Source organism: Erythranthe guttata, chromosome 4 (genome assembly GCF_056151865.1).
Source record: "Erythranthe guttata isolate IM_541 chromosome 4, IM_541, whole genome shotgun sequence".
NCBI lineage: Eukaryota > Viridiplantae > Streptophyta > Magnoliopsida > Lamiales > Phrymaceae > Erythranthe > Erythranthe guttata.
In genome coordinates this window covers 5451030-5473854 of record NC_142536.1, presented here as the reverse complement: position 1 = coordinate 5473854, position 22825 = coordinate 5451030, and the positions used below count along the sequence as shown (strand labels likewise).

At 41.1% G+C, this 22825-nt stretch overlaps 4 protein-coding genes across 4 annotated transcripts; 1 reads left to right on the top strand and 3 right to left on the bottom strand.

The window, feature by feature from the left end:
- Nucleotides 1-668: 668 nt before the first annotated feature.
- LOC105972325 (Molecular chaperone Hsp40/DnaJ family protein) lies at nucleotides 669-6082 on the bottom strand. The gene is made up of 11 exons (XM_012997272.2): nucleotides 5475-6082; nucleotides 5203-5271; nucleotides 4898-4987; nucleotides 4363-4487; nucleotides 3889-4084; nucleotides 3256-3431; nucleotides 2737-2866; nucleotides 1741-1901; nucleotides 1348-1439; nucleotides 1124-1220; nucleotides 669-965 (listed from the first exon to the last, which is right to left on the bottom strand). The coding sequence occupies exons 1-11, from the start codon at nucleotides 5802-5804 to the stop codon at nucleotides 920-922; spliced, it is 1512 nt and encodes a 503-aa protein (XP_012852726.2). The 5' UTR covers nucleotides 5805-6082; the 3' UTR covers nucleotides 669-919.
- A 666-nt stretch (nucleotides 6083-6748) lies between these two features.
- Nucleotides 6749-10164, bottom strand: LOC105972326 (uncharacterized). The gene is made up of 5 exons (XM_012997273.2): nucleotides 9697-10164; nucleotides 8769-8901; nucleotides 7976-8196; nucleotides 7586-7759; nucleotides 6749-7077 (listed from the first exon to the last, which is right to left on the bottom strand). The coding sequence occupies exons 1-5, from the start codon at nucleotides 9898-9900 to the stop codon at nucleotides 6988-6990; spliced, it is 822 nt and encodes a 273-aa protein (XP_012852727.1). The 5' UTR covers nucleotides 9901-10164; the 3' UTR covers nucleotides 6749-6987.
- A 4004-nt stretch (nucleotides 10165-14168) lies between these two features.
- On the top strand, nucleotides 14169-14983 carry LOC148770984 (uncharacterized). Its single transcript, XM_088817434.1, has 2 exons — nucleotides 14169-14330; nucleotides 14420-14983. Exons 1-2 carry the CDS (start codon nucleotides 14229-14231, stop codon nucleotides 14981-14983), a joined length of 666 nt encoding a protein of 221 aa, XP_088673560.1. The 5' UTR covers nucleotides 14169-14228.
- Nucleotides 14984-19911: 4928 nt separating this feature from the next.
- On the bottom strand, nucleotides 19912-21069 carry LOC148770983 (uncharacterized). Its single transcript, XM_088817433.1, has 2 exons — nucleotides 20304-21069; nucleotides 19912-20120 (listed from the first exon to the last, which is right to left on the bottom strand). The coding sequence occupies exons 1-2, from the start codon at nucleotides 21067-21069 to the stop codon at nucleotides 19912-19914; spliced, it is 975 nt and encodes a 324-aa protein (XP_088673559.1).
- Nucleotides 21070-22825: the final 1756 nt, after the last annotated feature.

The window sequence follows — 22825 nt, the reverse complement described above, 5'->3', positions numbered from 1 at the left end:
CAAACATTTTCACCAATTACAATAAAAGATCCAATATTCGAATAATATAGTGAGGAAAGTTTTTTTTTTCTTTTTGTAAGTAAAATCTAGTTTTTTTTTTTTTTTTACAGTTATTCGGTGTAATTTTATTTTTTTTCGCACTTTGTACATTAAAAAATAACAAACAATTTTAATTAGTTATTTTGCACCATATAAATAAAAAAACCAATAAAGATGAAATTGCGCTCATTAAATTTTAAATATTCAATTTAGGGGTGCATTGTGAATGATTTATTGTGTTTTGGGTTGCAAAGTGCTATTAACTTTTTTCGATGGTGCAAAGTGTCAAAATTCAAAATACCACATTTCAGGGTGCAAAGTCTCAAAATACAACATTTCAAGGGTGCAAAGTTACTTTAAGCCATTTGTTACTATAAAATCGACTGGCATACAAATATAATTTTCTCTCTTTTTGGTTACAAAAAAGGAAAAGGAGAAGAAAAAATCCGTAACTCCTAATTTTATTAGTATTTGATAATATTTTAAACATTTTCTTTTGTAAATATTACTTTTTAACCCCACTTAAACATAAAACCTCACAACTACCTCCATATGGGAAAAAGCATGTCATACACAGACATGTGTGTGTGTGTTTTTGGTGCTATTACAAAAAAGAAGACACACAATGAAAAATCAAATAAAAATATGGTGGCATTTTCAAATACTTTCTACACATTGCCTCTCGTCTAACGATTCACGAGGTACAAAAGAATACAATTCGAGAAAACTCTGTGGTAACTCGTGCTATAATATACAGCAGCAAAGAAGGATGGAAAAATCAAAGAATTCCGATCAGATTTTTTTTGTCCGATTTCTCAGCTAGAACCTAAGATCATTCGACTGAACAGCGAAACGCCCCCACAAAATCCGCAACGAAGAACTATAGGTTATCTTTGAACCATTTTAAAGCTCCATTTGCAACAGTCCTGCAAATTTTACACAATCAGGATGAAATGTCAACATTGGCAAAATTCAAGGGAAATTAACAAGAGGGAGAAATATATATATATATATATATATATATATATATATATATATATATATATATATATATATATATATATATATATATATATATATATACCCAGCTAAATCTTTCAGCTTCGTCAATAAGTCTTCTCCATCTTCCGATTCATCGTTATTTTCCGATAAGGGACCTTTTTCACTTTCTGTACTTTCATCTGAAAAGCAGAGATCGGATCAGACATCAATTATCAGATAACAACTGGTATTTCGATATGAATAATAACCTTTTTTTTGTTGAATACGTAATATTTGCAATGTGATATATAACAGTTGGGAATTTACCAGGTTGTTGAACTTTCGGGCGCGTTTTCGAACGATTAGCTGGGGCCTTACCAAGAGAAGAAAGCTCCTCAAGTAGTTCACGTTCCTCCGTACTGAAAACAGAAATTAAAGTATCTTAAATCTAAAAACTGCAAAAACTCTGGAATATTGTATGACAATATTACAGGTGGCAATAATGTCTAACCTGATTTTATCATAACCCTCGGGGTCATTCATCGTTCAAGAAAAAAAATTAAGATATAAATATTTCTCCATTTACTAAACTAACTCTTTTTTGTCAGTGTCACGAGTTTGGAAAAAGATGAGAATAAATATCTAATTACCATACTGAAAGTCGTAAGGTTTATTGTGCGTGTAAAATACAGCTAAAATTGAGGAAGCGTTTTGACTTACCTGACACGCTTTGGTATGGCAACTTTAATAGTGAATAAATGATCGCCGCGTATCGATGGCCTGTTTAGTTTGGGTGCACCTTTTCTTGCCAAAACGAGCACATCTCCAGGTTGAGTACCTGGAGGAATCTGCAGGTCCGTCATTCCTTCGACTGTCTTGACCTATTCCACATACGAGGTATCATTTTTTAGTCATCTTGACAACAACAATAGAATACCATTAATATTGCCACAGCATAATTTGAACGTAAATTGCCGATGTAGAGTTTAATGAATCACGCTTCCCATAATTCGCATGCATGGTAAATTTCATGCAAAACCGTGGAGTCTAGGGAAGCAATACACCAATCATTAATTATAAAAAAACAAAAATTGGGAATTATAATTCAATAATTATTGGTCATGTTATTCCGTATTTAATTTCTTCTTATCAACTATGGTCCTGTAGACGGTGATCTCAATTATCAAGTGAGATGATAAAATCAAAAATATAAATACACCACTATATAGAAGTTAGAATAACAATCCGTTCTGCATAACCTAACCTTTTATACCATAATTACATAAAATAAGTTGCATGGGTAGCTAGATGATTAAAGTAAAGTAATAAAGCATGTGAATTAATTAGCATATTTAAACATCTAATAATTAAAAAATGAAAATTGGAAAGTATAAAAGATCATTACGAGTCTAAAACGTACATTTCAACCACTTAAAAGAGTTACTAAATATGATATCCAGGCGAAAACTGTCGAGCACATTAGAAAGAACAGTCCCTAATTCAAACAATCATCATAGTTACTTATTGCTCGTGTCTTCACTTTCAGATGGAATCAATAGCACGGAAAAAATTACCATTATAAACTACTTGAGCACTATTCTATACAGGCTGCAGCATTCTCATTTGGCTATTTACATCAAAGGGTAAATGCAGAGAAGTTCAAAACGAGAAATTAAATGGAAATGCAGAAAATATCAAGACCAGATGTACATGTACCTTAGTAACAGTCCCCAATATGGCATCCAGATAGCTGACTGAAATAACAGAATAAAGATTTATGCCATCTCTTTGAATTTCGGGTATCTCTTCGATATCAAGATAGACATAAAGATCTCCAGCTGGGGCCCTGTATAAAGGATGGAAACCCCAGAAAGAGTTAAAATCATGCGTTTCACAATGTACCTTTTGCATTTTCAAGATAGAAATACTAACCTACAAGAAAATAATGCAATGCACGTAAATAATGATAGGGGCAAAATAAAAACATTTTTAGCATCAAACTTCATCATGTCTACACAATTTGCAGAACCAACGCTCAAGAAAGTTGGTAGGTCTTATCCTAGAAAATATGATGATTTCATGTGAACTCGCAATGATCTTTCGTTTTCTCAACATGCAGTTACATAACCAAGTTAACATGACAAACACTTTGCAGGGGGGAAGTATGTAGCTTCCAATCTTTATTAAATCGGTGGATTACAAAATCAGAAGAGAAAGTAGAACATCAAAACGTACCCTTTTGGCCCGGCATCACCCTCTCCAGAAACTCGAAGAATACTGCCCTTACTAACTCCAGGAGGAATTTTGACTTTGATGTCTTTTTTAACTCGTATTCGGCCAGCACCAGAGCATTTACGACAGGATTCAGATATCATTTCACCATCTCCACCGCAACTTGGGCAAACAGAAACCTATTTTTTTTCCCACAGAAGTGCATTTTTTAACTAAATTTTCAGAAAGAGTTAGTTCTCTAGATCTTGTTTTACACAATCAGATTCGTTTAGCAAAACAAAAATCAAAGGTCAACATCATGCATCAAACAAATACAATGAGCTTGAGTGTGACGACAATAAATTAAACTATTCCATGCTTATCGACTGACCATTCTTATTTGAATGCACTAAGAACCACAAATTGTATATACATTATGTGGATGCGTCAATTATGTAACAAATAGTAAATAGAGAACTAGATAAAGCCCTCCATGAGTACTTCCGGAAAACTTGTAATAGGTTCCAACTTGCAACTAATCACGAACATAATAACCAGTGATGACCACTATTATCTTAAGTAATTTTTTTCCCTCTTCTTAGACATTATTAAGCAAAGATACAAGGAAATCTCACATATTGCTCATGTCAGGAGTACCTGTGAAAACATGCCAAAAGGTGTTTGCTCAGTTCTCATGACTTGACCTCTGCCACCACATGTTGAGCATATCCTCATCTTGGAACCTACTTTTGCTCCAGTACCAGCACAAACATCACATGTTTCAAGATGGGACAGCTCGAATTCCTTCTCATCCCCAAATATAGCCGCCGTAAATTCCAATGTCATATCATAACTGAAATTCATATTCAGTAACCAGTCAACCATGATGATCATAAATGTTGTCAAGAGAAATTTAGTAGACAAAACAACATTATCTACAACTCGTTAGAAGTTATTTAAGAGTCCTTCTCACAAGAAAATCATGCAAACTTGTAATAAAACTAGATTGGAAAGTATTACAGGCTAGCGACGTTCTTCTAGAAAACATAGACAGTATAACGAGTTTGTATGAAAGTGGCAAAGGAATATGACAAGGCATGTCCGGGAACAATATACTCAATTTTAACTCACCGGATATCTTCACCTTTTGAAACACTACTACGACGTGTTGCTCCGAATCCAGATCCATCCATTCCAGCAAACCCACCCATATTAGACCCGAAAAATGCCTCAAATAGATCAAACGGGTTGGTCGCCTGTGGAACAAGATGTTCATCATCAAAAAAAACATACACTCATTTTACTGTGAAATAGGCATACATGAGAAATTCTCTTTAGAGCAACTATTTATATATCTTTAGGGTACTGCTTTAAGAAGTCATCTTTCTCGTTTCACATAAGTCTCGATACATCATTTTGATATTATCGTACAATTGGACTGTGGCCTGTAACTGATATATTTAAAAAACAAGCAAGTCCAGTAAAACTTCCTTTACTCTAGGACACAATTTATAGGAGAAAAGAGTCTACTTCAGATAAGATTAAACCAAAACTATGCTATTTGAAATTTGGATGATAACAAGTTAGATAATATTTAAGCAATGCTGCAACTCCGGAAAATCTTCAGGCAAAATGTAAAACTGCGACTACAAAAATTAACCAATACCGTGTAACCACCAGGTCCACCAACAGTACTTTTGACGCCAGCTTCACCATATTGATCATACAAAGCTCTCTTTTTGTCATCTGATAGTACCTGACAATATTGTACTTCAGAATTCTTCTACCAACATATGCAAAACATACTACACATGAGAAATCATTTGAGGTACGAACAAGTTTAAGGTCGTATTAGAAGCAAAACCGCATCCTACTCCAATAATCGGAACCCCATTGGTACGAACAGGTTTAAGGTCAAAAGAACAATAAAATAAAAATCGCACAAATCAAACAGTACTTGTCCGTATTTACCTCGTATGCAGCACTGATCTCCTTGAATTTGTCGGTTGCTCCAGGCTCTTTGTTGACATCAGGATGGAACTGAAAAACAAGGAAAAGGCAGTTCTAAATTCTCAAATAACTGTATATACACTCAAATAAAATCAAATTCCCACTTCCCAGAAAATATTTCACATCAGAAACAACTCAATTACAAGCTAAAATAAAGCAGCCACTAGATTTAATTATTATAAATTCGACAAAAAAATGAAGAAATCACACAAAAACTCCTCACAATTCACTACCTGCCTAGCCAACTTTCGATACGCGGCCTTAATTTCCTTGGTATTAGCAGATTTCGGCACTCCAAGAGTTGAATAGTAATCTGCTGCAGCAACCACGACCGCTCTTCTAAACCTCCGCGCGCACATTTTCTTATCCAATTGTGCGGCAGAGGATAACGAAACTTGCAGAAACTTCTTACTGCCCCAGATGAGGGAGCCGCCCGTAAATAGACAAGACGACGAAGAGCCCAAGGGAGGGAAAAGCAGAGTGCTCTGCTTTTGGGGCGATAAACTCGAGGACGAAGAAGAAGGGAAACATAGCGACACCGCAGTGGCGGCGGCGGCGGCCATCGTAGAGTGGAGATTCAGATGAGTGTGTTGTTTGTGAACTAACTGTACCTGTTCGATGAAAGTCCTGAGAGAGTGTGGAGAATCGTTGGGGTTTTGCTCATTGCTTTTCAGTATATCGAGTTTCAGCGCTGCTGTTGGATGTCACAACTTTTTTTCCTTCATTTTTTTTCCCTTCTTTTTTAATTTTTAATTTTTTATTTTTTTATTTTGGTTTCTCTCTTTTGTGTGGGTGTGGATAAAATGGTAGTAAGAGAGATTGTTCTGTGACGCGCTTCCGCTTCCACTTCATATTATAGCACGTTTTTTAAATACATATGTATATTATTATATTATTAATTAGAGTAAATTACGGTCACCGTCAAATTACAAAACAACCCCTCAGTTCCGGTAATTACAAGTAAACATCAACTATAAATTTTTTTACACCTTCACCATTTTTTATGTTGAATTCAACATAATTTTCTACATTCAGTGGAATGTTACAGTTTCTGATGCGCCATAATTGGATATTTACAAGCCTCCGAGACGCATCATATGTTCATCGAATGGAGTAAAACATAGTAGAAATTGGAGAATATTCCACATAATCTAAAACAATTCACTAAATTTGACACCGAATAGTGAAAGTGTAGGAAAATTCATAGTTGATGTATATAGTCGTAATTATCCAAACAGGATGAGGTATTTTATAATTTGACATTATCTCACGATATCCGTAATTTACCCTTTTTGTTATGCATAGAAACGTAATTCATTCTCAACAAAAAGAAATAAAAAAAATTTGAAACATAATCCCAAAAATTTCGAATTTTGGAAGATTTCGAAATTCATTTCTTTAAATTTACGAATCGGAATTGGAATAAACAAACCTTCTAATTACCATTTTACCCCTGTTGCTACCCTTAACAAGAAAAACAAGAACCACAAAACAAAGACAAGAAAAATTAAAAGTATCAACTAATTGAAATCTCAACTTTCCAACACAATCTTTAGTGAAAATTACATTAGGCCCAGTTCCAGGAAAAATGGCCTCCAACTTACATATATGACTTTATATATATAACCTCAGTATATGAGAAATTTAAACCATACATTACTTCGGTATCCGACACTTCAACAGACAACAACCTATGTAAAATCTTCTAGAAGCATCATTCCATCTTTTATTTTATTTTTTATTTTATTAGAATACATCGGGATTGAAACGTCCAATGACGGAGGAGTTGGATTGCTGCGCTTGGCGCAGATGCAACGTCAAAGCATAGTTGTTCATCTGCAAGAAACGAAAAAAGGAACTAAGCAAGTGAGTTCCATTATCATGCATGTTTATATATTCCAGACAATACCCCCAAATCAAAATAATAAAAATACCCTTCTCACTACTTATCGCTCTGCTATTTAGGAGTAAATAAGGGCAAAAGTGGGAAAAGAAATTAATCAATGCATCATCGGCATTCTAAAATTTCTACTGACTCTGATAATACGGAAACAAAATATTCCACAAAATAACATTTAATTTGAAGACGGACGGAGTCACATTATGAAGGTAAGGCACCAAATAAAAATTAACTAATACTCTCTCCGTTCAAATAATACTCTCTCTTTTTCAAATTATCTATTTTTTTGTGTATTCATAAAATCTAATAAATATGCAAGAATTTAAGGGGAAAACACATAATATAACTAAAATAATCTTCTCCACTAATTAGAAGAAACAAGGGCAAAACTGGAAAAGAGATAACCATGCGTAATTAAATAATATGGAAAGTTTGCAAATTCACCTCAAGGGTTCGCAATTGCTCCTGGTATTGAGCCACCAACTGCTTCAACTGCTGCACCTCTTGGTTACTCTCATCATACTCCTTTTGACGTTCGTGCTGAATCGCCACAGCCCGTTTGAGTATGGCATTGTTTCCAAGAAGTGCCTCGATTTGTTCCTTTAGCATCGCATGTTCCTGCAAGAACAAGAACATGAAATTGCAAACACAAAACATGGTATGTGATTCTTCAGTAAGCATATCTATCAAGAAATTATATATTTTAATCAAAATGTTCAGAACTTCTCGTTCGACAACAATCCCTCCAATCCAAATTTTCCTAATTTTTTCAAGAAAACAATAGAAGTTTTTTGAGAAGTGGTAGGGGGGCATGGCCCCCCTAGGGTTACTTACCTTGTGAAACCCTTCAGCCAGGCGGGCACTAGCCTGAGAAGTGATGGATTTCTCTAAACTCTCTAATACGCGTGCTGCACGGGATCTAGCATCATCTATGCTAGTGGCACTCATCATCTCCTTGACAACTAAGTCCACCCACTCTGCACCATTTGTGGGCATTTTGTTTTGGATTTGAGGCTCCTCCGAAGGAACTGCATCCACAAAACCCGGTGCTGTTTCTGCAAGTAATGTAATATCTCATTACGCACATCACGTGTTTTAGAAAAATCCAACAGCGAAAGAATTGAGATGTTAAAAATGATAAATGTAAAAGAAGGAGAAAAATCAAATACAAACAGATTTTATGCACGAATCACAGAGTTGAATTGTCATTTATGATTTTATGGTTCGGTGGTGAAATAGTAACATATATGATCTTTACATCACATTAAACCAAAAACTCTGGTTTATCATTCTTTCATAAGGAGGTGGATGAATGACAAAAGTATTTATGAATTTCATCATTTTCCGATGGATTTCTGATTTAGGTAACCATTTCGAAGATTTTTGTGATTTTGTCGAGACGCTGTTAAAGTGAGTCGATTGAGATAATTCTAGGTCTATATAAATGCAATGCAATAAATACACAGAGAGGCACAGACACGTGTTATCAAGGTCTACCATCAGCCCAGATTAGTGGATTAATGAGAGTACTAAAAAGATACGTGTCGAAGAAGCCAAAATGTGGGGGTAGAAATTCAATTATCAGGGCATTGTTCCATTGTTTAGTTTCTGCTACGTGCGGACATACCTTTTTCCATATCTGGATTTTCTTCAGCAGCTAAGCCTGAGTTGCTCTTCAAATATCCAAGTTGAAGCTCGTTGAGGCTATTAATGGCAGAATTTAAGTCATTGCCAGAATCTTCTAATGCTTTCTCGAGGAGCTGCAAATAGTTATGACAAATGATTAGTGGCTACCGAATTTCTACACGTGTACACAGTCAACACAGTGAAATTGAACAGCTTCGCCAATTACATTTCGCACAAAATCCATCACGGAATAGAGTCGTCAAATATAAATAGCAAGGGATTTACATGCTATCAAGGAGTAACAAAAAGAACGTGTATATTAAGGTCAATTCATGGATCATCTCATTTTACGAAAACCCTAATTGATGTAATTTCCAAGATGCAATCCTCATCAGAACCATGCAAATTATCAAATGTAGTATAATAGAAACACATGAGCAGTTACTAACTATAGAAGGAAATCGAGAATTTATGAGATTAAATCTTCTTCACAAATCATTCCTTACTGAAATCCTCACGAGTTACAAATCGTTCATGATTAATGTCAAATACGAATCAATTTCTTGATGAGGTTTACAACAAAATAGTTCTTCCACGATTAGTGATACACCAGCAGCAGATTAACTATTCGGCCAACAAACAATTCTCAACCTATCTGTCAATCCATGCATAAATTCATATCATCAAAATGAAACACACACACACACAGTAACTACATAATTAATGAACACATAGGCCAAAATCCCAGTTTTTTAAGAAATGATTAAGCACAAGCAATCATTTCCAGAAAAAAAAAAAAGACACCATACTCATGAAACTCATGAACAATTCAGATCTATCAGACCCAACATAAACCCTAAGCCATCATCAGAACTGCATAAAAAATTAAAACAAAAAAAATTAAGCGAGAGAGTGCTTGCAACAATCACCTGAATTTCCATATCAGGAAACAACGCCTTGAGCTGATCAACTGGACCGGAATACGCAGGGGGCGAGTATGTAAACCGGACCGGCGAATTTGAGGAAGAACACCGCAACTTCTTGTAAACCGGCGGAGATGCTGACGTCGGCGACGGCGCTCCTGATTCTGCCTCCTCGAAGAACGATCTCTTTCCGCATAGTATTGCAGACATAATTACCGCAAACAAGTCGAATCAATTCAAAAGACAAATGTACTGTATAAATTCAAAAAATTCAAAAAAGAAAAAAAAAAAGAAGAAGAAGATAATCAAGAATTAGGGTTAAGGGTACATTTATAAGATTTTTCTAAATCTGGCTATTCACTTTTATTTTAATTAAATATACAAAAAAATCCTGCTTTTGGGAGAGGCGTTTTTGTTTATGCGGTGGGGGTGGTGGCTGGTGGTGGCGGTGGGTATTTATAGAAGATTGGATTTGACGGGGGTCAGAAAATGAAACGTTTGTTATCGCCACGCGATTGTAGCGCGTGAACCAAGTGTGTTCCCCGTATTGCATTCCAAATGGGGGTTAATTGCCTCCGGTTTCCATTTTTCAAGTATGGTGCAGTTCGCTTTCCAGAACTGAAGTCGTCATACGTCCTATTGTTTAATCAGCATAAAACTTGAGATTGTTTCTCATTTTTTTAAATAAAAAATAAATGAATAAACTCCTTTTATTTTCTTAGAATAAAATTTGAAAATAGTCTCTAGAACTTTTGATACGGACGAGTATTACTTGTTAAGAGACTCAATAATCTTATGCAAAAACTACAAATCGGATCGTCAAAAACAAATGATTCAAATTAACTGTAGTAAGAAATAAAGATTGATGTAGTTATTAAGAGTTACGAACCATTTTTATTGTGTTAATATAGTAACTTGTGGTTATATTGGTGTCATTTATACAATTGGCAATAGAAGTCGAACAATATCGTTCGGTAAACAACTGATATGTAGGGGCAAACGCGGTTAAAAATGGCCTCAAGTTGAGGTTGCACAAAATATGATGCGTACGTTCCATATACCACTATATATATTTTCGATGGATTGTTTCAGAAACAAAATTTTATGGACTGTTCCATATTGCTGCAACACACGTTCTGACATGTAAGGCGACACTATGTATGAAAACTATATGGTTCCATATTACAACGTATGACGATGTTGGTAATGTGCACCAGCCACGTACTAATTAGTATTTGATGATGCTAAAATATAACTCACCTAGGGTAGTATAGAAAACGAGCAGGGAGAGCAAAGTTGATCAGTAGCTAGTCAACTCGATGTTCCTGAGGTCCCTACAAAATGAGCACACGTGAACTAAGCCGGGGGTTGATCCGGTGGAAACCCCTCCGACGCTCAAGTCAGATGTACGGACAGTAGAGAGAGTAGAGAGAATAAAACTCGAGGTGATTTGTCAATAATCAGAACGTACATTTACAAATGAATAAAACTTCTATTTATATGTCGTTGATTGAGTTGGGCTTATTTTGTTGGGCCCAGGCCTTACTTTGAAGGTGCTTGGGCTTTCGTGTAATGGGCCCGAGTACTTTCGTGTATTGGGCCTAATTATTAAATAAATTGGGGCCCATTGGGTCGGTCCAATTAGGTATATCATTAAGCCCCCCAACTCTCGATTCGAGACGGGGACTTGTGTAGAGGGATCCGGGTCGTGTCGAGAGTTAATTGCGTCGTATATTGAATTGTTTCCGTTGGTGGTGATTTAATTCCTTAATTTAAATAAGGGATTATTGTATTTATTTGGCAGCAAGGTATATATTTAAGGGTTTTAAATAATATACCAGGGCCAGATAAATAGACTCATTTTGCGGTGGAAAGCGTTAAACTTCAACTCCTACGTAATATATATGGGTATGTATTTTTAATTCCCAGTCTTCTTCTGTGCTATCCTTCTCTTGAAAATTTTTTTTTTTTTTTGCGGTAGAGTAGAATTTTTTTTGTTTTCTTGATTGCTTCTCTGGGGAAAAATATTGATCATGTCGAACGCGGGTAATTCGAAACCGTTGCGAATTAAACTTCGAGACCCTATTGAAGGAGGCGAGAAAACTTTTGGTACGGTGGGTATAGGGCGTGAGAAGCCTGTAGTATCGGGTGTGGAAACCGGATCTGTAGTAGATGGTGTACGAATTCATGGAGAGGTGGGTATAGGAGATGGCTTGGGTTCAGCCGTCGGCTCAAGTCGCGCCACGAGCCGCCCCAAAACTGGTGTGAGGAGTGCTATCGTGGAGCGTGGGGAGCCGAGCCGGAGCCGTGAGCCGGCGGCTTGTCTTGGGAAGGAGAAGAGGAGAGAGGGAGCTTTTCATCCACGTGGGCCAATGGCGGAGGGACGCGCGCGCGCGTTGGGCACGGTGGCCGAGGCACGCGCGCGCGCGTCAGTGCTGGGGGTGGAAGAACGCGTGCGCGCGTCGGGTGTGGGGGGACGCGCGCGGGCGATTGATGAGTGTGCTGCAGGCGCGCGTGAAGGCGAAGGGCAGAATGGGAGGGACGCGCGCGCGTCAAGCGTGCTTCCTATTGGCGACGCGCGCGCGTCTGAATTGTGGGAGGGCGTGGACGCGCGCGTGCTGGCGAGTGGAGAGGCGACACGTGTGCCTGGGCGTGCTGAGGACGCGCGCGCGCGTGAATCAGCCCTTTTTGGGGTCACGCGCGCGCGTGAGGGCGCGTTAGAGGACGGTTTCGGGCCCGGTTCGGGCGAAATTGATGGGCAAATTTCCGAGGGTGCTGATGCGCGTGATTTTTTAAGTGGGGGAAGTTTTAGTCGGCGAGAAATCATCGAATCGTGGAGTGACGATGTAGAAGTGCATAACAATGGTTATGTCTGTTAAGCTTTTCAAATTCTTTCCACACTTTCCCCAAAATGAAAATTATCTTTCTACACTATTTTCAAAAACTTTCCCCAAAACAAATTCAAATATTTCTCTCTCTAACAAACATGATTTGACCGCTACAGTGAAAATTGTCTTCACTAAAATACAAAATCAAATTACTTTATCTTTTAAATTCTTCTTCCAAAATACCTTTTTCCAACACCTTTCAGACATGATTTGACTTGCTACAGTACAAATTGTCTCCTCCCAAAACACAAACAAACTTTATTTAATTTTCAAATTCTTCTCCTAAAACATCTTTCCCCAAAATAAAATGGAAATGGAAGCCCAAAAGCTTACCAAACACAGCCAATATTACTATTTGTCCTACTGTTGATGAAGCGGATTCCAGTAGACGTTGCTATGGGCATCGAGTCGTGGATTTTGGGAGCGATAGTGATGATTCGAATCAAGCTCCTTTGGCGAGTGATCAAGCGGTGCCAAGTAGTGAAGTTGAGCTGACGGATGAAGAGGAGGAGGAAGATGATATTCCGCCAGGTGATATTGAGATTGATAAGAGGAGGCAAAAGAAAAAGAAGCCAATTAATTTGGACTTAGTTGATTTTGATAGTGTGTTGACGGAAGAGCATCTGCACTCTATTCGTCGTTTATCTGGAGCGCCAAGTAATGTTGAGTTGTTGTTGCCTCAGAAGGGCGACCGTTTGTATTCGCCACCCGATGGATTTCATACGGTGTTTTTGGGTTACTTGACGTGTACATCTCAAATTACACCGCATCCGACCTTGTTGAAGGTCTGCGAGGAATTCAAGATTAGGTATAGTCAGCTAACGCCCACTGCTGTTCTGATGTTCCAGGCGTTTCATTTTAGGGTGGTTCGAGTAGGTCTGCCTGTGTCTGTGAGTTTATTTAAGGCGTTATTTACGTTACATCGGCCCAATAAGATGTCTTTCTTTTGCTTTCATCCTCGCGTTCATTACCAATTCGTGAAGAGTGTGAAGCTATCTTTGGGGAAATGGAAGACCTATTTTTTTTACGTGAGGGCTCCCACTTTTGTCGTTCCCGTAGTTTGGAATCCTATGTGTGAGAGTTTCGCGATGACTGCAAATATGGCAAAGAGGATTGAGGAATCTGGGTTGTGTGATGTGGAATTTGATCCGAGGAGTTTGATACCGACGGTGAAGGGTCAGCATCGTATATCCTTTTGTTGCCTTGACTTGTGTTCCTCTCTGTTTTTTTTTTGGTAGTGTATTTCCCATGTTTCTTATGTGTTTGTTATCTCTTGTAGATGGGGGTATCACATTTGCGGCACTTCAAGCTAAGGCGAATGGGTCGTCGAAGAAGAAATCAAAGAAGGTTCCCTCTGTGTTGGGAGGTTCTTCAAATGGTTTGACGCGTGAGGATGTCCATGTGAAAAGTCCTCGAGTAGTCGCAGATGATCGTAGCAGTGCTGGTGAAGTGGAGGGGCGTCCACCGACGAGGGATCGTGGCAAGGGAAAGATGGTGGATACCGAGTATGTGGCTGTGCCTAAGCGTCCACGGGTTGACCCAGAGGAGACCTATGCTTTCCACGGTGGATGAGGAAAACAATTGTTTACCTATGGTGTGAATCGCGATGGTAAGGAGTCGTATTGGGATGTGTCGGACCGTGATCTACCTATGTTGAGTACCGAGGGATTCGTTCGGGAGTATGATCGTGCTCGGATGTCTGGTAAGGGCCCTTGTCACATGTTGGAGTTAGCCGGTGGGGACATATGTCGGGTGAGTCCTTGTTTATTTAAAACTAGATTAAATGTCACTTCCCCTCTTCTTTGTGTAAATTTATTGTTTTTTTTTTTTTTTTTTTTTAGTTGGTAGCGACTTGGAGGTATCTCATGGAGCATGGTAGGAGTGTGGAGGCTAGGGAGGAAGATGAAAAGGCTCGAAGTCAAGCGCGTGAGGATGAACTTCTAAGCCAGTTGGAGGTAGCGCGGGCCGATCTTGCTCTACGCTCGGAAGAGCTTGCTCGTCGGACAGAGGAGCTTGCTGAGAAGACAGAGGAGCTCGAGGTTATTCGAAGTGAAGCGAAGGCGTATAAGGATGATGTTCATAAGTTGAACGTATGCTACAACCAGCTCAAAGAGAAATATGAAGTTGAGAAGGCGACGGGGAAGAGGTTCCTGACGACATCAGGTGGTGTGGCCTATAGGGAGTCCATCGTGGATGAAACCAAGGCTAGCTTCCGAGGTAGTGACGAGTGTACTGCTATGATTGAGGAGCACGCATTGGCTGTGGTTTATAAGCCATTAGTGCGCGCTTGTCGCAAATATCTGCGCGATGCAGGTGGTATTAGCGAGAAAGTGATTCGTGGGATGGAAGCTGGCATATCCGATGAAGAGAAAGATGAGATAAATGCCAATGGGACGGGCACATAACTCGTGGATGATATGGTTGCGGATGATTCCACTGTGGGTGTATCTTCCGCTCGTGGTAGGGGAGTTTAGACTTATCTGTTAGGATAGTTAACTCACCCTATTTATTTCTATTGCTATTATTTTATTTTATTTTATGGATTTCGTCGTTTGTTTTTATCTTTGATGTAGATGGGTATGTCCACTACTATTTCGTTTGAGTTTCTTCCTTGTTTGACGTTGAAGTTTAATTTTACGATTTATTTATTTTGACATTGTCAAGAATTAATGCGTTGCTTATATGTATTTACATTAGCATATACGCGATGTACTTGAGGAGTGGATCAGTCTCCCAAGGTTTTTGTTAAGGGTCGTGCCCTTTGTTCGGACCGCTTGGGTCTTAAATATATTTGTCCGTGGCCACGTTTTAAAATTAATACCTCGTGAAACAAATAAAGGGACTTAGATAATCCAGCTGGCCAGGCTATATGGATTGTCTAAATCTCTCTAAGTGTTTATAGGGTGGTATTGAATTAGACTCATGATGAGATGTAATTTGTATCGATGTAAAGGGGTAGAGAGTAAAATGAAAATCGTGATTTATTCGATGATAGCAAAGGAGAATTGTTACAAGCCTATGTGAGGCGAATTTAAATAAGTAGCTAATGCGATGGGCCTACATGAGGCGAAGGTAACTAATTATTATTAAAGCAAACAAATTGTCTTGATAAATTTTTTTTTTTTTTTTTTTTTTTGAGTGATTGTGCTTCCTTTGTTCTTCTTCCACGTCTTCCTTGTACGCATTCGTTTCGCTGTTCTGATGGTTGGCTGAATTCCTTTGGCGTCTTTATGCCCTAACACGGGGATGGTTTTTCTTCCTCGCACTTTGAGTTATGAAATCAACTCGTGAGTGGCTATGATTTGCTGTATGATTGTGCCTGTTAGATGGAATGATTGTGTCACGTTAGTAAAAGTAAACGAGAGTATGTGTGTGTTGTAGTCTAGTGGAAGTGCTGTTACCCTTGGCGATGTGGTATGGGGTGGTTTCGCTCTTTGGGCCATTGATTGTAAAATATGCATCCTCTCATAGTAGGTTCGCAACCTGTAAGGAGACGATGGGATGTGATTATAAATTTCTGATGTAAGTATCAATTATTAGCCCCCCAACTTAGGTGGGACGTTAACGCACTTTGTTATGTGGTGTCAGATTTCCAACCATGTAGAAGCAGCTTTACAAGACGAGTGACGTGGAAGGTCGTGGAGCCTACATGGGTGACAATTCGTAAGTGACTTTCCTATAGAAGAAATATGGGTGATGATCTCGACTGATCTGAAGTGAGGTAGATGTATACCTTAAGCGTAGAACCGTTTGAGGTTCCCTATATTCCATGTTCTGGGTATAGGGTGTCCGTCGATGTTCTCGAGGCGATATGCTCCAGTGTTGACCACTTTTGTGATTTTATATGGTCCTTCCCACTTTGGGTCGAGCTTACCAATGGGGTGAGAGGCTTCAGCTTTTCGGAGGACTAAATCTCCGACTTGAAAGGAGCGAGGGCGGACCTTGGAGTTATATGCCTTGGCCATGCGTGACTTGTACATCTGTTGCCGGATGTATGCGATCTCTCGTAGCTCATCTACAAGGTCTAGGCTTCCTCGCATAGCTTCTTCATTGGCTGCTGGATCATAATTTGTGATTCTCCAAGATGGTTCACCTATTTCCACGGGTGCGATAGCCTCCGTGCCGAAAGCTAGATTGAAAGGCGACTCTCCGGTTGCTGCGCGTGGGGTTGTGCGATAAGCCCATAGGGCGTTAGGCAATTCTTCCACCCATTTTCCTTTGGCACTTCCCAGCCTTGTCTTAAGGTGTTGGAGGATGGTGCGATTTGTAACCTCCGTCTGGCCGTTAGCTTGTGGATTTGCTACCGATGTGAAGAACTGCTTGATGTCCAAGCCGAGGCACCAATTTTTTACTTTGTCACCGCAAAATTGGGTTCCATTATCCGAGATGATGGAACATGGGATTCCGAAGCGGCACACGATGTTCTTCCATAGAAATTGGATGACTTCTTTTTCTCGGATGCGTGCTAAGGGTTCAGCCTCCACCCATTTGGTGAAGTAGTCCACTGCTACAATGAGGTATTTGCGTCCTCCTGTGGCGGGCGGGAATGGTCCAACTAAATCCATCCCCCATTGGGCGAAAGGGATGGGGCTGTCAATTGGTTGCATTAACGCTGCTGGCATGTGAGTGATATTGGCATGCTCTTGGCAGGGTTTACACCTCCGGACTAATCTTTTCGCATCTTCATGCATCGTTGGCCAATAGTAGCCCTGCCTCAGTAGTTTGAGAGCTAAGGTCCTCCCGCTCAAGTGATTGCCGCAGATGCCTTCGTGTACTTCTCTAAGTACATAATCCGATGTGGTTGGGTCGAGGCACTTGAGATAGGGGAATGAGAACCCTCGTTTGTACAACTCTTCTCCCACTATGATGAATCGAGCGGCTCTCGTTTTTAATTTTCGTGCTTCGGTGGGATCCGTTGGAAGTTCTCATTTTTTGAGATACTTCAGGATTGGAGTCAACAGCATGGTTCATCCTCCTCGGTGTACTGTACTTCAGTGGGTGAAAGTTATCTCCGGCTGAGGTGAGGTGAGAAGCGTCACCTTCCGACTTCCGATGCTAGCCATGGAGCTCCCTAGCCTGGCTAATTTGTCAGTATGGATGTTATTTGATCGGGGTACTTGTCTTATCTCGTAGCTCTCGAGCTTGGATAAGAGGGTGTGTGTGACAGCTAAGTATTTGGCCATGGTGTCTTCTTTGGCCTCGTACACTCCGAGTACTTGGTTAACGACGAGCTGAGAGTCGCTTTGGATCAGGAGCTTGCGCGCTCCCGCTGCTAGGGCGAGGCGGATTCCCGCTATCAATGCTTCGTATTCAGCGACGTTGTTTGAGGCTGTGAATTCGAATCGTTGAACGTATTCAAACTCATCTCCATCAGGATTCGTTAGTACGATACCCGCTCCCCCTCCTGTGGTAGTGGAAGATCCGTCGACGTTGACAGACCAAGTAGGTAGAGAAGTGCTTTATTGTATGGAAGTCATTTCGACTAGAAAATCTGCCAATACTTGCGCTTTGATAGCTGGGCGGGGTTTAAATTCCACTCCATATTCACTTAGCTCTATTGCCCATTTTGCTAATCGTCCGGATGTTTCGGGACTTCTTAGTATTTGCTTCAGAGGGTAATTGGTGAGAACCACCACCTGATGTGACTGGAAGTAAGGTCGAAGTTTCCGAGCTACGTTGATGAGGGCGAGAGCGAGTTTCTCCATGTTGGTGTAGCGTTGTTCGGCTCCTTGGAGGGCGCGACTTATGTAGTATATGGGTTGGTGGCCTTTTCCTCCATCTCGGATGAGGACTGCGCTGATGGCATCAGCCGAGGTAGCTAAGTAAAGCATGAGGATGTCTCCCGGTTGAGGTTTTGTAAGCAGGGGTGGTGATGCGAGATATGACTTTAACTCCGTGAAGGCCTTTTGACATGCCTCATCCCATTCGAACTTTTTTCCTCCCCTTAAAATCTTGAAAAATGGGAGAGCCTTGTCCGCTGATCTTGAAATGAATCTGTTCAGGGATGCCAAACAGCCGTTGAGCTGTTGAACTTTCTTGATCGAGGTTGGTGGAGCCATGGAGGTGATTGCTTCGATTTTTGCGGGATTAGCTTCGATTCCCCGCTGCGAAATCATATAACCCAAAAATTTGCCTCCCCGAACTCCGAATGAACATTTGAGGGGGTTGAGCTTCATCTTATATTTTCGCAAGGTGGCGAAACACTGATCCAGATCAGTTAAGTGGTCCGAGACCTTGACGCTTTTGACGAGCATGTCGTCGATGTACACCTCCATATTTTTACCAATCTGATCTGCGAACATTTTGTTCACTAGATGCTGGTAGGTGGCTCCTGCGTTTTTTAACCCGAAGGGCATGACTTGATAGCAGTAGATGCCTTGATCAGTGATGAAACTAGCCCTCTCTTGATCTTCTGGCGCAAGTAAGATCTGGTTGTACCCTTGGTATGCATCGAGGAAGCTTAGGAGCTCGTATTCCGAGGTCGAATCGATGAGTTGATCGATTCTAGGTAGAGGAAAAGGGTCCTTAGGACAAGCTTTGTTGAGGTCGGTGAAGTCAACACATAGTCTCCACTTGCCACCTGGCTTGGGAACGAGTACCACGTTTGACAACCATTCAGGATACTGAACTGGTCGTATGTGGCCTGCTTCAAGGAGTTTTGCCACTTCCGCCTTGATATGCTTGTTGCGTTCGGGACCGAATGTCCGTTTTCTTTGTTTGACTGGTTTCAATCGTTTGTCGACGTTGAGCCGGTGTAGAGCTACCTGAGGAGGGATGCCCGATAAATCTTGGGCTTTCCATGCGAACACATCTCCATTGTGTCGTAGGAAGTTGATTAGCTGCTGCTCCGTTGTTGGATCTAAATCAGATCCTATTCGTATGAGCTTGGAGGTATCTCCGGGAGTGAGCTCTATGAGCTTAAGTTCTTCGACAGCTGCTAGCTTGATGCTGTCATCTGGCACACTGATGAGGATTTCTTTATTATCCTCAATGATCGCGTTGACCCACTTCCGTTTGTCGGATTTTTGGGTGTCGTCTCCCCTTCCGGGTGGTTTAAGCTTCTTGGAAGGTTCTCGTAGGGCCCTTGCATAGCATTCTCGGGCGAGACGTCTATCTCCAAGTACTTCCCCCATTCCGTAGGGAGTGGGGAATTTCCACTTCTGATGGTAGGAGGAATGTACTGATTTGAAGGTATGGATTGCTGGCCTCCCTAGGATGATGTTGTAGGGGATGGCTTGTCGACGACGAGGAATTTGATTAGTTTTGTGATTCGACAGGGGTCTTCCCCTAAAGAAACTGGCAGCTCCACTTCTCCCATGGATAAAATGCCTTCTCATGTGAATCCTTTCAGGGGTGTGGAGACGGGATTAAACCGGGCATTATCTATGCCTAGCTGCTTAAAAGCGTGGAGGTACATGATGTCAGCTGAGCTTCCACCATCCACTAATATCTTCTTGACCAAGAAGTTGGCCACCGTTGTTGTTACTACCAATGCATCGACATGGTCTTCATCTGGACCTTCGAGGTCGGAGGAGTTGAAGACTACGCTGTGATCAGGTCTTCGTATTTGATATATGCGTTCGGAGGGAGAAACGCGTTCTTGATTCATGCGCGCTGATCGAGCGAGTGTGCGTCTTGCATTTTGTGAATCGCCCCCCGCCGGTCCTCCGGAGATAAAGGAGATGATTCCCCGGGTAAGCTGGTTATCATTGTTATCTAGGTCACGTCGGTGACTCCCATCTTCTCGTCTTTGTTGTTGATCTCGATTGTTATCTCGGCGTGGAGGATCATCACGGCGTTTATTTCGCGGCTTATCGATGTATTCGCCTAAATGGCCCTGTTTGATCAACCTCTCAATTGCCGCTTTGAGTTGTGCACATTCCTCCGTAGTATGCCCTTTGTCCTTATGGAATCGACAATAACGATCCGACTTTTCTCGCTTTGCATTCGGCTGCATAGGACGTGGAGGCTCCGCTAAACCTCTCTGTTCTATCACGTGAAGGATTTCAGTGAGGCGAGCGTTTAACGGAGTGAACCTATTGTAGGAAGATGAGGGTTGGCTTTGAGGTGGAAGTGGTGGACGTCGGTCATCACGTCTCCTATTGTCCTGGCGGTCATCTTCCCTTTTCCTTTTAGGAGGAGCGTGGGTGGAGGCTTCCTCTATCCTGACGTACTTTTCGGCTCGATTTAGCAACTCCTCTAGGTTGCCTGGGGGTCTTCCGGCAATAGATTCCTTGAATCTACCCGGTTTCAAGTTATGTTGCATAATCCCGGAGAGCATGTCTTGCCCCACACTGGGGACTTCATGGACGGCTTCTACGAAACGTTTGATGTAGTTGCGGAGCGTTTCGTTATCTCTCTGTACTACTGAGAAGAGATGAGCTGGGGTTTTGGCATATTGTTTGTTGATAGCGAATTGGTTGGTGAACCGGGTTGACAGCCGAGCGAAGGTGTCAATCGACCCTATGGGTAGAGAGTTGAACCAATTCATGGCCCTCTTGGAGAGAGTGGTACGGAACATTTTGCACATCGCAGCATCCGTCGGGCCGTATAAATCCGCCATGGCACTGAATTTCTCAATATGTTCCTGCGGGTCGGTGGTCCCTTCGAATTGAGGTAACCCCGAGATCTTTACTCCTTGAGGTAATACCTCGTTGAGGATGTCTATAGTGAAGGGACTGCGTCTTGCTGGGAGAGGCATCCTCTCACCCATTTGATTATTTGGTTGGGAGAAAAGGTTTTGGCGAGACATTCGGCTGTTTACTTCGCCTTCTCCCTCATTAAAGAGAGGGATTCTCGGTGGTGATGCATTTCCCCGTAGGGGTGAGCGCCGACGTTGTTGTCTGGGCTGTGCTCCTCTGTGATTAGTAGATAGCTGCACTCGGGACCGTGGGTCCGACGTAGATGAGGAGACACTTATTTGATTCTGGATTGGCGGTGGGGCCACATGTGGTACTATAGGTGGAGCTTGCGCTGGTATCGCATTGGGAGCGTTTGCTCCCATCGTAGCGATATATTGAGTTACGGCCTCCGTGGCGGCGCGAGTTGAGGCTTCTGCTATCATGTGTTGGAGCGCGTCCTCGGTTATTTGAACCGTTCGAGGAGCAGGGAGTGGTGGATCGGCGAGTGGTGGGTCCCGAGGGGGGATCACCTGAACCTCGCGAGGTGGATCTGCAGCACGTGGAGGAGCTGGCTCCGCGGCACGTGGAGGAAGTGGCTCCGTGGCACGTGAAGGAGGTGGTATGCCAGATCCTCCACGGAAGGGAAGGTTATTAGCCGTGTCATTTTCTCTCCGAGCTGACGCCTCAGGAGGATCTTGTTGGCTACGTGATCTGGTTTGCATCGTTCCCACAGACGGCGCCAAAATGATGATGCTAAAATATAGCTCACCTAGGGTAGTATAGAAAACGAGCAGGGAGAGCAAAGCTGATCAGTAGCTAGTCAACTCGATGTTCCTGAGGTCCCTACAAAATGAGCACACGTGAACTAAGCCGGAGGTTGATCCGGCGGAAACCCCTCCGACGCTCAAGTCAGATGTACGGACAGTAGAGAGAGTAGAGAGGATAAAACTCGAGGTGATTTGTCAATAATCAGAACGTACCTTTACAAATGAATAAAACTTCTATTTATATGTCGTTGATTGAGTTGGGCTTATTTTGTTGGGCCCAAGCCTTACTTTGAAGGTGCTTGGGCTTTCGTGTAATGGGCCCGAGTACTTTCGTGTATTGGGCCTAATTATTAAATAAGTTGGGGCCCATTGGGTCGGTCCAATTAGGTATATCAGTATTGCTATAAAAAAGGAGTTCTCTAACGTTGGGCAAACATCCATGTACTAAGTTTGCGTGCCTACACGCGAACTCAATACGCATTTAGAGCATTTCCGACCGGTCTCACCATTTTTTCACCAAATCCCATTTATGGTGGTGAAAAAATGGGTTCATCTCCCACCGGTAGCACACCGTTTTACTTTTCCACCAATTTTAGTGGAAAAATGGTGGTTTTGGTCTCCAATGGGTATCACCAAAATTTAGACCAAATATTAAAATAATTATATTTCACTATTTCACCACTTATATGAAATGGAATTTGGTTTGGTCCCCAATGACATTTCACCATATATGCCCCAAAACTATAAATCTAATGTTAATCATAATTTTGTAATATTTTATTTCCTAAATATTAATTATGGATCCAATGCTAAGTAATAAATTTTCTTAACTAAATAATTTAAAAATTATGTTATCAAT